Below are 14723 nucleotides of genomic sequence, written 5' to 3' on the forward strand. Positions count from 1 at the left end.
GAACCGGGCTCATTGTCATGTCCATGTGCATGCTCCTCGTTTGTTTATTCATTTTTTTTATACACTTCATTTCACGTTTATTTCTTTCATTTTTCTCCCTTTCTTTCCCAGTCTCATTATCGAAAGTTTTTTGACAGTATCAAATCAAATTTTTAATTCTCATCCGCCATGTTGGATCCAGGATACTGGATCCGCAATTTTGAATTTTTGAAATCTGATTTCAGTTTCGCAATCAGCCACCCCAACAATTTTCAAATACCGTCTTGTTATAAAGTTTGACTCACCACAATAATGTGTGACTCAAGGGGTTAAACACGACGATAGATTTTCGGAGATGCAGGAAACAGCGACAAGGAAAAAAAAAAAAAACGAACGAAGATTAACACGATTTTTTTTTCAAACACGATTAAAGGCGACATGATTGATTAATCAGAGGTTCAGCGGTATATCCCCCGTTAGTTATCAAAGATCAAAGAACGCACGTCGGATGTGCAGTGTATACGTGCGTGTTTGGAAGAAAAAAACATTTGCAAATTAATTGCGAGGGTAAAGAATAATAATATAAGTGGTAAAAACACAAGAAGAAGAAGAAGAAACAGGGCGCTGCTGAACATGGATAATTGCAGAGATTCACGTTTGCAAACAGAACATCGTCGTTACATAAAATCGCAATATGTATATCAATTAGCAAAAAATTATGAGTGTGCACACCCAGAGAAAATCTATCTCATCAGCGTTTCCTTCATTGATTATCGAGCTTCGTAGTATCGTATGTTTACGTAAATATAAAAAACCAATTTCAACAAAAAGAAAGAAAAAAAAACATTTCTCTGGGTGTGGAAAATCGCGCGACATTATTTACCTGCGGTTAGATACAAAAATCGTATATAAAATGAACATAAGAAAAAAAAAAATATATAGACAGCTGTAAGGACCGTTTCTTTCTTACCTTCTTAAAGCGAGAACTGGCTCGGAGTCTGAGAGCTCAAGATCACTGTCGACGTGCATGCGTTCACTCCACGTAGCTTTCAGGTAGGAAACTCTCCTGGTCGCTCGATCCTCGTCATCTGATAGATAGAAGATAATAAAAAAAAAAAGAAACGTCAATGGTTATAACAGGATATAACGTGTTTGTTTGACTAACACGGTTGGTTAGAAAAAAATAAAGAACAAAGTCAAAACTAACATTAGTAAAATAAAACGAACACTGAAGAATAAACCGTGCACAACCGCAAACGCAGTCCACAAAGTTCACAATTTATGCATAGAAATATATATATATGTAAGATTTTGATGTTGAAAAATGAATTTCCGCAACGGCAGAAAGAAAGAAAGAAAGAAGGTAAAAACGCGACCGACGCACTCTTGCGCCTTACAAGCTGTAATACGTAAAGAAGTGATATCCTGTATCGAGACTGTTCAATGTTTCCCATACCGAACCGCCATAATCGTAGATAAACGCGTTCACGGATAACGAAATTCAAGATAATTACTAATTGCCACACCGAGCCGGTTTTCGCCACAATTCGTACCCACACATTTCTATCCGTAGTATGTGTGGAAAACTACCGAATGGAAGTATGCAGGCCGGACTAAGATAGGTAGGTACGAATACGATAACGAGAAACGAAACCTCGACGTGAAGAAATGGGAAGTTAGTCATTGGGTAAACAAACGTACGATGACACATCATATTCGTACAGTATAATATTGTATGTAATATTGTGCGTGTGATGTTCGCCGATTACGAGAATTGACTTGCGATGACAAAGCGATGAGAAAAACATTATCACTAATTGCAGCAACAGCAGCAGCGGCAGCAGCAGCGGCAACGAACAAACCGAAGAACAAAAAAAGCTTTGTTTCTTGGACAATGGGCACGAGTCGATGTAAAATACTGATTTTTTCTTTGTCACCTCGAATCGTTCGAATTGCTGCATCGATGTTAGACACATGTATTATTAATAACTTACTGTTCTGCTGGGCCTTAGAGCACTTCTGTCGCCTGATAACCACGCCGTTCGTCGGCGATGGGACTGGTGCAGGAACTGTAAAAAGCGGACGCGGAAACGTGTATATCAGCGTTAAAGCGCGCACACTCGCAAACAAACGTTATTAACATTAAAAAACAAAATAAATAAAAAATTAACATCAACTTCGACGTCAACATCTCCCAGGTATGCGTGATTTGTGCAGTCGATGGTATGCGCACGTATTCGAACGCCCTTCTCCGATTTTCACATTATTTTGCGATTATATCGATGCACAAAAGTTATCAGACTATCGTTACAAATATTTAAACGTTATACCAGCATACCTATACATCAAAACCAATCAAACACTTTCTTAATTTTAAATTTGCTGTATAAACATATACTTGCCGCAAAAAAGAATACAATTATATCTAAACAATATAATGAGAAACAAACACATGCATGTAGATATATTGGAATGTCAAGTGAATATTATTGTATTATTAGTTATCTGATCATGCGATTAAAAATGCGACAGCATTAATAAATGTTACTACGTTTAGCAGATAAAAATTACCACAAGCAATGCGATGAAAAATTTTACGATCGAATAAATCATTTTTTTTTTTTTTCGTCATGCACATTCTTTCTGTTTCCTCTCAGCCCTGACCGATGTCGATTATGTAAAGTTTTTGGTTTAAATTCGATTTGAATATAGGTGAGAATGTTAGTTTTGTTTATATTGTGCCGGAAAATTGGTAACAGGTTTAACTCGGTTCATACATAAAACGAACATTGAAACAAATTCAAAGCATGTAACATAACTTCAATCGCTCTTCACCTTCTATCACCCTGTAACACCGGCAGTTGTTATGATTAATACGGCAAGCGTTGTAACAAACAAATATCGTTTTGACGAGAGATTGTTACGAGTGTAATTATAACGTGTAAGAAAAACCAAAATTAAAAAAAAAAAAAAAAAAAAATCGTGTGTTAAAATTGTTAAAACGAAAGAAAAAGGTGGACAAGAACAACGAGACGATAAAATAAAAACGAAAGAGAAACGAAAGGTTGAGGAACAGACGAAAAAAGACTGTCGATAAACGAAAAGATAAAAAATAAATCCTGACCTAGGATCTGAGAAATGCCTTCTGGGGTCTCCACGTCAGTATCTGCAGGTGTAAGGAAGCCAGAGCCGTTCTCTGGGCTTTCCGAGGGTCTCAGAGGATTCGAGATGGAAAGTTGATTGGGCCTGACTGGCTGAGGCGAGCTAACGATTATATTCGGGGTTGTCTTATTTGTCTCGGAATTCTGATTCAGGTCTAATATTGGCGTGGGAAATAGCGGGTCGTTTGGATCCTCGGTTTTAGACACTTGTTGACCGTCGACGTCGGCGTTACCCTCGCGGATCGCGTCTTGACGTCGCATCAGACTTTGCTGGGGTGCTCGCTCTGTCGTTTGCACACACACACACATCCCAACAATCGATGAAATTAATGTGGAAAATATACACGTGAAATGAGTAATTTTGCAATTTCATTTTTGTAGATGCGGTCGACGATTTTTCAACTTGCAATTGACCAACGATAAATGACAAATATTTGTGGTGAGCGTGAAACAAATGTGACAAATTATTCCATTACAAAAATATTCAAGTTAAACAGTAAAGGTGATTCATCTTCGGAGAAAAGTCGCGTTTTTTTTTTTTTTTTTTAATCAAGTTCTTTCGATCAACATTTTCATACTCCTTCGAACATTTACAGTTATATTCAAAAGCGGGCAATTTCGTGAAATTTGATTGAAAATAAAAAAAAAAACAGAAAAGAAAGTAAAGAAAAAGGAAAACGAATAAAAATTTTATACGGTATACCCGTACGCAAAATATTTTATCTGTGCAAATAAACTACGCAGACTGTTATTTCATTTGCACATTCACAATCAGTAACCCCACACGTTTTTCTATCAATTCATGCTTTTATTCTCGTCAATAATAATTCGGATAGAAAAGAAAACAAAATTTATCCACTTCTTAAACAATCATCATGCGAAATGGATGAAAATAACAAAAATCCAGAAAATCAAATCAATGAGGTTCAACTATAGCTGAGCCCTCCAAAAATGGATTAAAAAATCAGTTCGAATAAAAATCACCATCGTTGATCAATAATAAAAGATAAATTTAAATGTTTCAATCAAGGATGGCGACGGTGAAGTGTGATGATGAAGAGAATTTGAAAAATACTTAATTGCCGGTTTTCTAAATCAAAAACTACCCATTTTTAGGTACAACACGAAGTGGGTTTGAAAAAAATTAGCTACAAACAATAAATAATGACGCACTGCCAAATATCTTGGCATTTAGGTATATAGAAATGATCTAGTTAAAACATACTGGGAATGATGGTGCAGTGTCTCTCTAAAAATAAGGGTTACAGACAAAAATATATTTGCAAATGTTACAAGTATGACTCACCAAGCTGGGCTTTAACCGCCTGTAAGTAACTGTCTTGACGCTTAGCCTTGTTTCTTTTCGCATCTTCCTCTTCGACTTCCGTCTGCCAAGTGTGCCTTGCATTTCGTCGCGATGTGCTATTCGCTGCCTCCCAAGACTCCGCGCTGTTACTTCGTGCCCTTAGATGCATGGATTCAGTTTCCATCGCGGGCATTTCTGCGAAAAATTTATAATATACTTCGACGATTCTAAATGAGTTTGAAATTACATAACTACAAGGCGAGATACACAGCGAGTTTATAACACCCATTGTAGAAACAACTACACATAATTACAAGAAAATCCACAAACTCTAATTTCAAAGGCAGGAGTTTCTGACAGGCAGAGAAGTACGTGGATGACTGCTGCTCGTTCAAGACGCGAAAATGTCTAGAAAACTTCTGCCGATAAGTGGATAGAATTAATGAAATGGATGAATAGAATTTCGGATGAATTTTCGAGTAAAGATTTATGGTGTTTACCGAGGGGTTAATCACTGTTTAACGTCTGTCGTTTGAAGTCGTGCGAAATCCATCTTTCTCTCTAATTTTTCAAAGTGATTTACCCCTGGGTTTCGAATGATTTCCGATAATGGGAAATTTTATGATCACTGTGAGAATACGATGTTGACACGTTAACTGACGAGACAGATATACGTTACAAAGCATGAGAAAAGGAACGATGAGACATGCTCTGCGATGATATGCTTCGTAGTGTCTTCCTGACGTTTTACGAACGTCAAACGTTCATCAAGTATGAAAGACGAGTTAATGATACGGACACATGTTACATAAACTGCCACGATAAACACACTATTAAGTACATCGACAATACAGGTCTGAACTTGACACGTTCATCTACCTCTTATTTCCCTATATCCAGCCGGCGGTTCGCAATGGATGTACTTGCTGCCTACAGGAATAACTCTATTCCCCGACAATTCTCTCCCTATATGCATATAGACCACAATGTTTTGTTATTCATATATTATATTATACGTAAATACTTTATATTTACTGTAATTACAAAGTACAGATAACGGTTAACCCAATTTTGTCACGGTCAACCGCGTCACCCTGAAAATATCTGTCTGTGAAAATTCCATTTCGAACTGGTAAGAGTTAATCAAAGCTTTCCACTCGTCTATTGTTTGAAAAAAAATAGTGAACGATATTACATCAGCGACCAGATTATCAAAATCTTGATTGTTTTTTTTTTTTTTTCACAGAGATATTTTTTCACCCGAAAAGTAATTTCCAGTGACCTTGTGTGTTTGAATGAAAAAAACTGACCCAGATTATTTTTAGCCACTTCAATTCAAGGCCTGCGATAGGAGACAATAAACTGAGCAAATAGATAAGAAGAAAAAACGAAAGCTAATCGCAAAGTTTTGATAACAGAAAACAACAAATGTGATAACATTATAACATACCGGACTCGAGTGATTTGCTCTCTCGATGAGCTGGTATTCTCCTTGGTTCTCTGGCCTCAGCTTTGGATTCAAATTCTCTTTTTCTAACAGCCACATTAGGAACACTTCGTTTACTTGATAACCTAGATAATTCACTTTTGTACAAATTAGTTCTATCACTAGTCGGCTCGTCATCGTCGCTGAGCAGTCGTCCCGACTCAAACTGCTTAGCCCTGCGAGACACAATCTGTAATCCTTGAGGCGGTACGGAAAATTTATCGTTATTTTTCTTTTCCGGTCCGGGCGAGGAGGGAAGAGACGAAGTTCCGTTCCTCAAATCCTGACCACCACCCTGCTGGTTCGACGTGACATTCTCGTGTATCCTCGACAGCGTCGTTACAAAGGCAGCCTTGTTGCCGCTCCTCGTATTCGAAGATCTGAACTGCGCGTCGTTGTTAATCTTATTGCCATTGTTTCCTGCGACAGGCGGTCCGTACTTGAAATGATTTTCTTTAACGAACTGACCGTTGCTGTCGTAAAGAGAGGAATAAAACTGATCACGTTTCGCCTGAATCTCCTCTATGCCAGGCTGATCTCCGTCATCTTCGTCGTCATCGTCGTTGTCGTCGACGTCGTCGTCGTTCTCTCCGTCAAGCTGATTAGAATACTCAGTTTCGCTGTCCAAATCACCTCTAACTCTCTGCAAACTTTGATTCGTAGGTTTGGGAGCCCTGGTATTTCTCTCAACGGAGTTTCTCGTCGGAGAATGTTGCCGTCTACTGGCCTGCTGTTCGTTGGGAGGCCATACTTGTCGTTGAAGTTTTTGCGGCCTTGCGTAAAACTCCCTTTGAATACGCTTCGACTCCTCCTCGGGTGTGAGCCATCCGATCGGCTGACTCGGTCGCCTGAGAAACTCCTCTTTCTGTTCAAAGCTCCGCCTCAATCTGTTCATGATAACAGAATCGTCGGAGTACTCGTTGCCGGTCAGGGTTGAATTCGAGTCGTACGAGGAGAGACTCTCCTTGCTGGCAGGGCTCGAATCCCTCCTGGACTCCATGCTCAGCCGGGAACCAGGAGTGCTGGACTTGAGGGCGTCCATGCTACCGTAGGCCTGAGACTCGAGTTCGCTGGCCATTCCGCTGCCTTCGCTGGCTCTCCGGCTGACGACCCTTCTTCCAGGTCTGTAAATCGGCACCTGAGGTTCAGCCCTGGACATTGGATACTGATCGAGCGATTTGCTGATCACGTCCGAGGGTCGGACCCTCTCGTAAATCGGGTCCTTTATCCTGTCGTAGATTTGCTCGGTGTTCGACGGCCTCGAGTATATCGACTCGGGCCTCGTTCTGTCGTACAAGTCAAATCTCGAATCCGGCGGCTGTCTGAACGGCTGGGGAATTTGATTTTGCTGTTCTTTCTGCCGTCTCTGCGGTCGCTCCGGATGGTCGTAGAGCGTCTCCTGATTGTGAGCCTCCAGAGGCCTCCGCTGCGTCGGTGCTAGCATTTTAGTATCCTTGTAGACTTCTTCTCTCTGTTGTTTGTACGGATGAAGGGTTGTACCCTGGTTTTCGGAACCCGGTGGAGAACAGACCCAGGATTGTCGGCTCCTGGGTGTCGGACCTGGTATCATGCTCGTCGATCTCCTTTGCTTCTGCGACGTTCTGTCCGGCGAGCGAAGTCGAGGTCGTTGATTCGTTTCGGGATTGTGTGCCGTTTCACCAAAATACTGTACGATGAAAGAAATAATCGGTTAAACAAATACGTTACACTTGATCGTAATATCTCGAGAAAATTTTTTACATCAGAAGACAGAAATATCGCCCGAGTCGAATTCGTATTTTTTCCCCCCACAGAAACACCGCGTACAAGCCAATTAAAAACGAATCGCGTTGTTGCAATGGCAGGGGAATTGAATTTACTCCGGATTCTATAATTGAATCGATACCCTGCCTCTCCTCAGTCTGTCGGACGTAAGGATTCATTACGGCAATAGTAGCGCTAAGCCGATCAAACACAGGCTGCGAATATCACGGTGCGACGAACCGGATCCAATTATGCCCTCCTAACCATTCTGTACGCATTACAAACATTTCGTTATCATCGAGAGGTGAAGGTTCAAAGAGAAAAAAAAGTCCCCGGAGATATTTCTTAACGTAGGTTACACCGCGCCGAGAAAACTCAGGATAGCCACAAATTTTCGGGAACAAAATTCCACGACATTATGAGATTTTTTCCACGATCCAAGACCCAGTTTCCTCCGACATTTCCCCAATTCTGGTGAGTCACCAAAGCCTAAATCGTTGAGCTTATTCGTTTCAAATTCAAATCGAATTAAATTTGTGTTTTCTTAACGAAAAAAAAGTAACCTTGCCGTACCTCAAAAAAATCATATCCAACTCCCACGACTGCATAACTGATATTTTCAGTTTATTCCATGAGCAAATTAAAAATACCCCGACACTTTCGTGTTTTCCAAGTTTTCCAGGTGGCTACCCCGAAATCTATCAAAGGTCGAAAGATCTCTCCATTGTAAACGCGTGAAAAAGGAATTCTCACCCGTTGCAAAATGTCGTCGTCCTTGGAAACGACGATTAGACGTAGCCAAGGACCCGCCTGCTGTATCCTCTGGACCACGCGAGCGTACTGCTCGCCCCTCGTCGGCACCCCGTCGACGGACGCGACTCGATCCCCTGTCCGAAGCCCGGCTTCCGATGCCGGAGAATTGGCGCGTACCTGTTTCACGAAGATCGTGTCCATCGGCTCGTCAATCCTGGCCCGCTCGTGTCCCGGTAACATCTGCTGATTAATTGGAAAAAAGTCGACGGTTACTAATTTTTTATTTTCATTTCCGTATCTGTCGCACATTTTTCATCATCCGTCAGGACAACGTTACCGAATCCTATAATAGTTTGTTTCGCGAAATGATTGCGAAACGCGTCCTTCGATTTCACTCGGCAGCCTGCGGGTTACGCGTTATATGTTTTCGAAACAACAACGAGACAATATAGGGAGAGATGCGAATACACGAAACGCTACCAAAGACTTCTGCAGCCTTCGTTAAATGGAAATAAAGAGCGTAGGTACGGTGTATCATGTGTATACATATATATATACACACACACACACACGTGTAGGTATTCACTCGCGCGTATGCCTACTCGGTGCAACTTTGTACCGTGCAGAAAAACATTTCAGGTCATTCGAGTATTAATTATCTCCCCACAAGGTATATGGGGAACGGCATATTACACCAGAAGAGGATGCGGGCAGAAGGAGAGGGGGAGTAAAATACACGAAGGCAGAGACGTATGAGGTAGGTAGACAAAAATTTATGCGTCTTATACGCGCGTACTCGAATAGCCTGCAAGACCTTGCAGTGGTAGAAGGAGATGGCAAGGGATCGAGGTACAACGGGCACAGCCCGATGGCCACTGACAATTAAGAACGTGGTCTTCCGATACGATCGGCTACCGATACGCAATTCGTCCGGTTCTCAACTTGCCGATACGTGTAACTCTTGTATACAGATATACAGGCACGAGTGTAATAAGGGAGAGCCAAGGACGATCTTTAATTAAATCGTATATCACTGGAGCAACCGCGTTTAGTCATTTTCGACGTGAGAACTGCAGTTTTAAACCCCCATTAAGGGGGTGAGGTGTACATCTTGGACGGTCTAAAACCATAGTTTTTTCTTTTTTTTTAAAGAAAATGAAACCCCCTCCCCCCCTTGAGCAGCAGCCTCGATCGACTTTCTCGAATTTTTTTTCTGTCCAGTGTCGATCGTTCGTGATAAACGATTTAATTTCGGTAGAAAACGACGAACGCGCGGTTACCGAGTAAATTTGTTTTTATCCGACTTACGTAGCAGGACTCGGGCGGGTAGACGATGAAGTGTCGCAGAGTGAATCCGAAGCCATTTTCACCACGTCGAAGAAGAAGAGTTCTCGGTCCACGGGACGGAGCCGGCAAGCTTTCTCGTTGGTTGGCGTTATTCGGTGCTGGCGGAGGTGGCGATGCGTGGCCAACCTGAAAAACAACGATTAATTACCAATAACAGAATCGCCAAGCGTATATTAGGTGGCTGAAATAGGAGATCTCAAACCAAGCGGAAAGATTTCTCTTCGTACCGATGAAACGGTCCGCGCAATGCCACGTGAAAAACGTGATTGTTGATTCACGACTGCGACGATCTCTTCGAAAGAAAATCGGAGACGCGACGATGAATCGTCTTGTACGTGACCAGATACACGAATTATGATATTCCTTTCATTGGATTCTCAGAATTATTCCAATCAATTTTAACATTCTTTAAAGTGGAAAGGTTTTTTAAAAATCATTCGTACGATTAATGATCGAAAATACGAGTCATTTATAGACCGCGGCAGAATGGTAGTCATGTGCAGGATACGTCGACCGCATATCCGCAAGTCTATAACCGAACGCGAGGGGTTCGGAACGGTAACGAATTGCAGTCCGCAAAGCCGACGTGCACGATGTACGAGGTGGACCAGCCAGCTGATTAGCGACTCGATTGCCCGGCGTTAACGGTCGTCACGTGTTAAAAAACGCGTCCCCAGGATACGTTCCTTCTTTTTTTTTTCTATTTTTTAACCCAGTGACTCCCAGGAACCCGTCCCACGGATAGTGTGGAAAATTTTCATTCAAGAGAAGCCAAAGACGTGTATTTTTCATTTGACAAAGTGCTTGACCGTAACGGACGGACGTTCGTTGTTGAACAAAAGGTTTCATCAGGTTTCGGACATCATTCATCGGCACGCGATTGATGGGTTATAATACATTGTTTTGAAGAATGTGATTGGAACGAACGACGGAGTATTTGTTCATTGTCCACTGATCCGACCAAATTGAGGAGAATACAAAACTTTAACGTATAAGCTTTTTCGGAGTGCAAGACGAGGCTGAAGCTGAGAGCCAGAATTATCAGCAAAGATTCCAAAGTTCATTCAAATAAGGCAGTGAATAACGAGCGTGACAAATTTTGTGAAATACCTCGAACCGCCAACACTTTTGTACAATTACGAGGATAAAACTGAGCTGCGTGTTTCTATTTCTAAAAAATTTAACGCGTCTGGCTGACGGTTTCAGCTTCACTAGCGAAGTGGGTACAAGTTCGGAAAACGATGATTACGGCAACGATTGGTGAAAAAATGTTTAAATAATGGTCCGATACCTGCGGCAGTCCGCGGTACGAACGTAAGTGACGGTGGGACAAGTAAAGGAGAGCTCGGAGCTTCTCAACGGCGGCGCGTTGTGTTGTTTCTAAATATAGCACCGGCTGGCCATGCAGAATATGCATGTCCGACATACACCGATTCGCGTAGGTGTTACCAGCGCGGTAATCAAGCCGGTTTTCAGCCTCCTCGAATCCCCCTCTAGGCCATCCCCTGATAGCGGTGGTGCACGTACAAGCGCGTCAAGTTGATGCAGTTGTTATAAACCTCGACTCCGCGTGTGTATTAAACCACGTGTGCCGAAATTATATCCGACGGTCCGTGACACATTGCGATTGGTTAAATAATTTTTCATTCTCTCTTTTCGTCGTATCTTTAGACCCGAGGAAGAAAATCACCCGCCCAGCTTTCTTTTCCGCCTTCACCTTTCTCTTCTCTTCTTTTAGTTTTTAGATTCTTTTTCGAATTATATTGAAATATTTGATCCAATTCACGTGAGTGCGAAAATTGTTCAGAAAAAACGATGTCGGATCGTAATATCGCCCCTTGTTTATCTGTTATTTAAAATTAAGGGGAAGTTGAAAGCCGCCTTCTTCGTCGCAATCTTCGAGAGGCGTAAAAGTTCGTACCTTAAGGTTCGATACATCGAATAGCAGCGGCTGCAGCTGCTGGTAATCCGTGTGGAAGATATATTGCAATTATATGCAACAAGATTTGCATGCGAGGTGTATCGTACATATTGCACGAGAAACTTCGGAGGCAGTCCGGTTATAACTATGGCCTACCTCAACGGAAGTGCCGTCGATGGAGTCACAAGATAATCGACATCGAACCCAAGTCACAACGGGTTAAGGTGGTCGCCTAGCCTGATGGCTGTTTTTTTTTATTTTTTCTTATTTTTTAAGACAAACCGTTGAAATAAAATTTCTTACAATTTTCACATCAGATTTATCGACATTCAAACTAACTTTGTGAACTTTTGTCAAGCCGAAATATTGAATATAACCTAATGCTTACGTGATGTCTGAAAAATCACAACTAGGATAATCACGAGTTTTTGTCTTGCGAGCTAAACAAATGTCGAAAAAAATGCAAATTTCAATTTTTGATTTTTTTTCATTTTTTTATAAAAGAAAAACTGGCTAAGCATCTAACTGTGACTGGCAGGGTTAACGAAAGCTAAACAAGTAAAAAAGAAATAATTCGCGATTATACTCGCGAATTTTAATCAGTCACACACGACGAGGTGAAGCTAGCGATACGTTACAATTGTCTTTCGTATCGCTCTACACGCTGCCGGTGATACGGGTAACCTAATAAAATAAGGCATATGCTTCGACTCTTGGATAACACCGGCTAGCCAATGAATGGCGAACAAGTCGCATCGCTAACTTAATTCTCCTAAATGACAGTACAATTTATATCGTCACGATCGTCATCATCATCATCTCGAGTTTGCTCGTCTTACATACGATACGCAGAAGCGTGCGTAAATGCCATTTGTACGTACAACGTGTATTGTACTACACGTGATACATGCGTATCGTACTCACGAAACCTATGAGATGATCTGTGAACGTGGTCCTTGATCCGTGCTAGTTAAGTTCGCAATTTACAAATACTTTACGCCTTGGAATATATATGTATACATATGGTGCACGCCGAGAAAAAGAATAAGAGAGAAAGAGACGGTCTTAAAACCAGTTAGCTCTCCGGCAGTTTTTCCATCTATTTTATTTCTTTTTCGCCTTACTTCTTTTATCACGCATCTGTATAACGTGATGCGAACGAAACGGTTCAACACGCGAGAATTACAACCGCGAGACGATCCGCGGAACGAGAGTTGCTAGATATAAGCTTATGCTTGTGTTACATGTATGTTTACGGTGGGTATGGAGGCGACGAACGTATATACATATGTATATATACGGCAAGTAAACGCGACGACAAAGACGATGATAAATAACGATAACGCAAGATTAACAAATTGCTGGCACTTTATACGTCACACGTATATGTATACAACGTTATAGGTAGGTACATACATACGTGCATAGGTACAATCGACACGCAACGAACGAATTATGTCTAATTTTCAATTTACACCTACCCAAGATATTTTTTGTTGTTGTTATTTTTATTATTATTGTTGTTCTTGTTGTCATTGTGATCGTAAAGGGTGTGATGTTTACGTCCTAGATTTCGGATTGGTATGTTGCATGTATAGACATATGTATGTAAGTAAAGATAACGGAAGAAGAAAACGAAGAAAAATTGAATACCGATGCTTTTTTTGTATCAAACATCTAGTCCGGTGTTGAAGTGTAATTTCTAAATAGAAATATAAATAAAGAAGTAAGAAAAAATCAGAACGTGACAAAATTTTGCTAAAGGCACGACGACGCCATTCTTACAGAGTCATTCGAAAACGGTATACAATAGACGCGTCGCAACGCGTGCTTGTTTATAAATTACCAAAAGCATCGCGCGGTGATATTATATTATAACCACCGGAGAGTAAAATAAGGTTATTTCGGTTCATCGACACTCGTACAGATAACTTTGTAAAGTTCCGACTTCGAGTGCCGATCGCGAGTTCTTAATATCTAGGGCAAACTTAGGCTTTCCGCCTGTAAAAACTGCCTATCGAGACAAGTTTCTTTATTTTCTTCAACGATATGAAAAATATACGTAATAAATTCGTCAATCTTTTTCTCCTTTTTCTCTTTGGGCGCGGATCGTTTTGTTGCGTCCTTCATCGACCGACTCACTCTACGCATGCCGGACGAATCAGAACTCGTTTTATATGCAAGAACGGAGACGTGGCAAAGGACAAAAATCTTCTACCGTTGAGGATTCTCTACAACCGTCATCACGCGTTATGCCTGCAAGTAGCAATTTTCCTGACAAATTTCCAAACGCGAACCGCGCGTGTGTATCATTTTCCCATTATACTCTCTCGTCGTTGTTTCTTCTTCGAGTTACGTCGTCAAATTGCACGCCGGTATTTCATTATTGCCGCACTCTGCAGCAGCAGACTGAAACCTCGTCTTGAATCACCTGCGAACGAATGACTGACGTACGTTCTCTTTTTTACTATTTCAAATTCATTTCCTCCGGTTTATCCTTGACGTCGGTTATCGTTCGGTTCAACGATTTGCCGTATAAATTATTGCATCGTTCAGCTGCTAACCACTCTCCTTATCGCGATTAGGTTTGAGGCTGCGATTACATCGTTATTATATAGGTAGGTACGACACAACGACACAGACAACGTTTTGAGGTCAAGATTCGCCGTTTCAAAATTTCAGGGTCGAGACCTCATATCGGTGCTAGCAGCGGTGGTATAGTATTCCTAAGTCCAAACTGCCCAGAACCACTAATGACTAATTTGTTTTCGTTCGTCAGCAGCGTGGTAATTACGCCGGTAAACATCTCCGAGCAGAATTTTATCTCTCTCTCTGCACATATATATACATGTAGGTGTGTGTGTGTATATATATGTGTGTGTGTGTGTGTGTGTGTGAACATACGTATCGTCGGTACATATAGTCAAATTAGTCTCCAAATGTACAACGATAAAAGATTTGTCAGTTATTGGTACAGTAAATTCTTTCGTTTTAGAATATACAGTAATAACGTAACGAACAAGATAC

At 41.2% G+C, this 14723-nt stretch overlaps 1 protein-coding gene across 12 annotated transcripts in view; it reads right to left on the bottom strand.

Moving 5' to 3' along the window:
• The window catches only part of RhoGAP19D (Rho GTPase activating protein at 19D), a 101444-nt gene that overhangs the window by 19081 nt on the left and 67640 nt on the right, over positions 1-14723 (bottom strand). For 5 of the 12 annotated variants that reach the window (XM_069135539.1, XM_069135536.1, XM_046624246.2 and 2 more), the window contains 8 exons: positions 9737-9901; positions 8429-8671; positions 5897-7598; positions 5326-5412; positions 4447-4641; positions 3104-3424; positions 1974-2048; positions 950-1067 (listed from right to left, as the gene is read on the bottom strand). In XM_069135539.1, the coding sequence (XP_068991640.1) occupies positions 950-1067; positions 1974-2048; positions 3104-3424; positions 4447-4641; positions 5326-5412; positions 5897-7598; positions 8429-8671; positions 9737-9901 (2906 nt within the window). The remainder of the gene's footprint in view (positions 1-949; positions 1068-1973; positions 2049-3103; positions 3425-4446; positions 4642-5325; positions 5413-5896; positions 7599-8428; positions 8672-9736; positions 9902-14723) is intronic. The other 7 variants (XM_069135540.1, XM_069135537.1, XM_069135543.1 and 4 more) reach the window with 5 other exon arrangements.

This window comes from Neodiprion pinetum, chromosome 4, assembly GCF_021155775.2.
Source record: "Neodiprion pinetum isolate iyNeoPine1 chromosome 4, iyNeoPine1.2, whole genome shotgun sequence".
Lineage (NCBI taxonomy): Eukaryota > Metazoa > Arthropoda > Insecta > Hymenoptera > Diprionidae > Neodiprion > Neodiprion pinetum.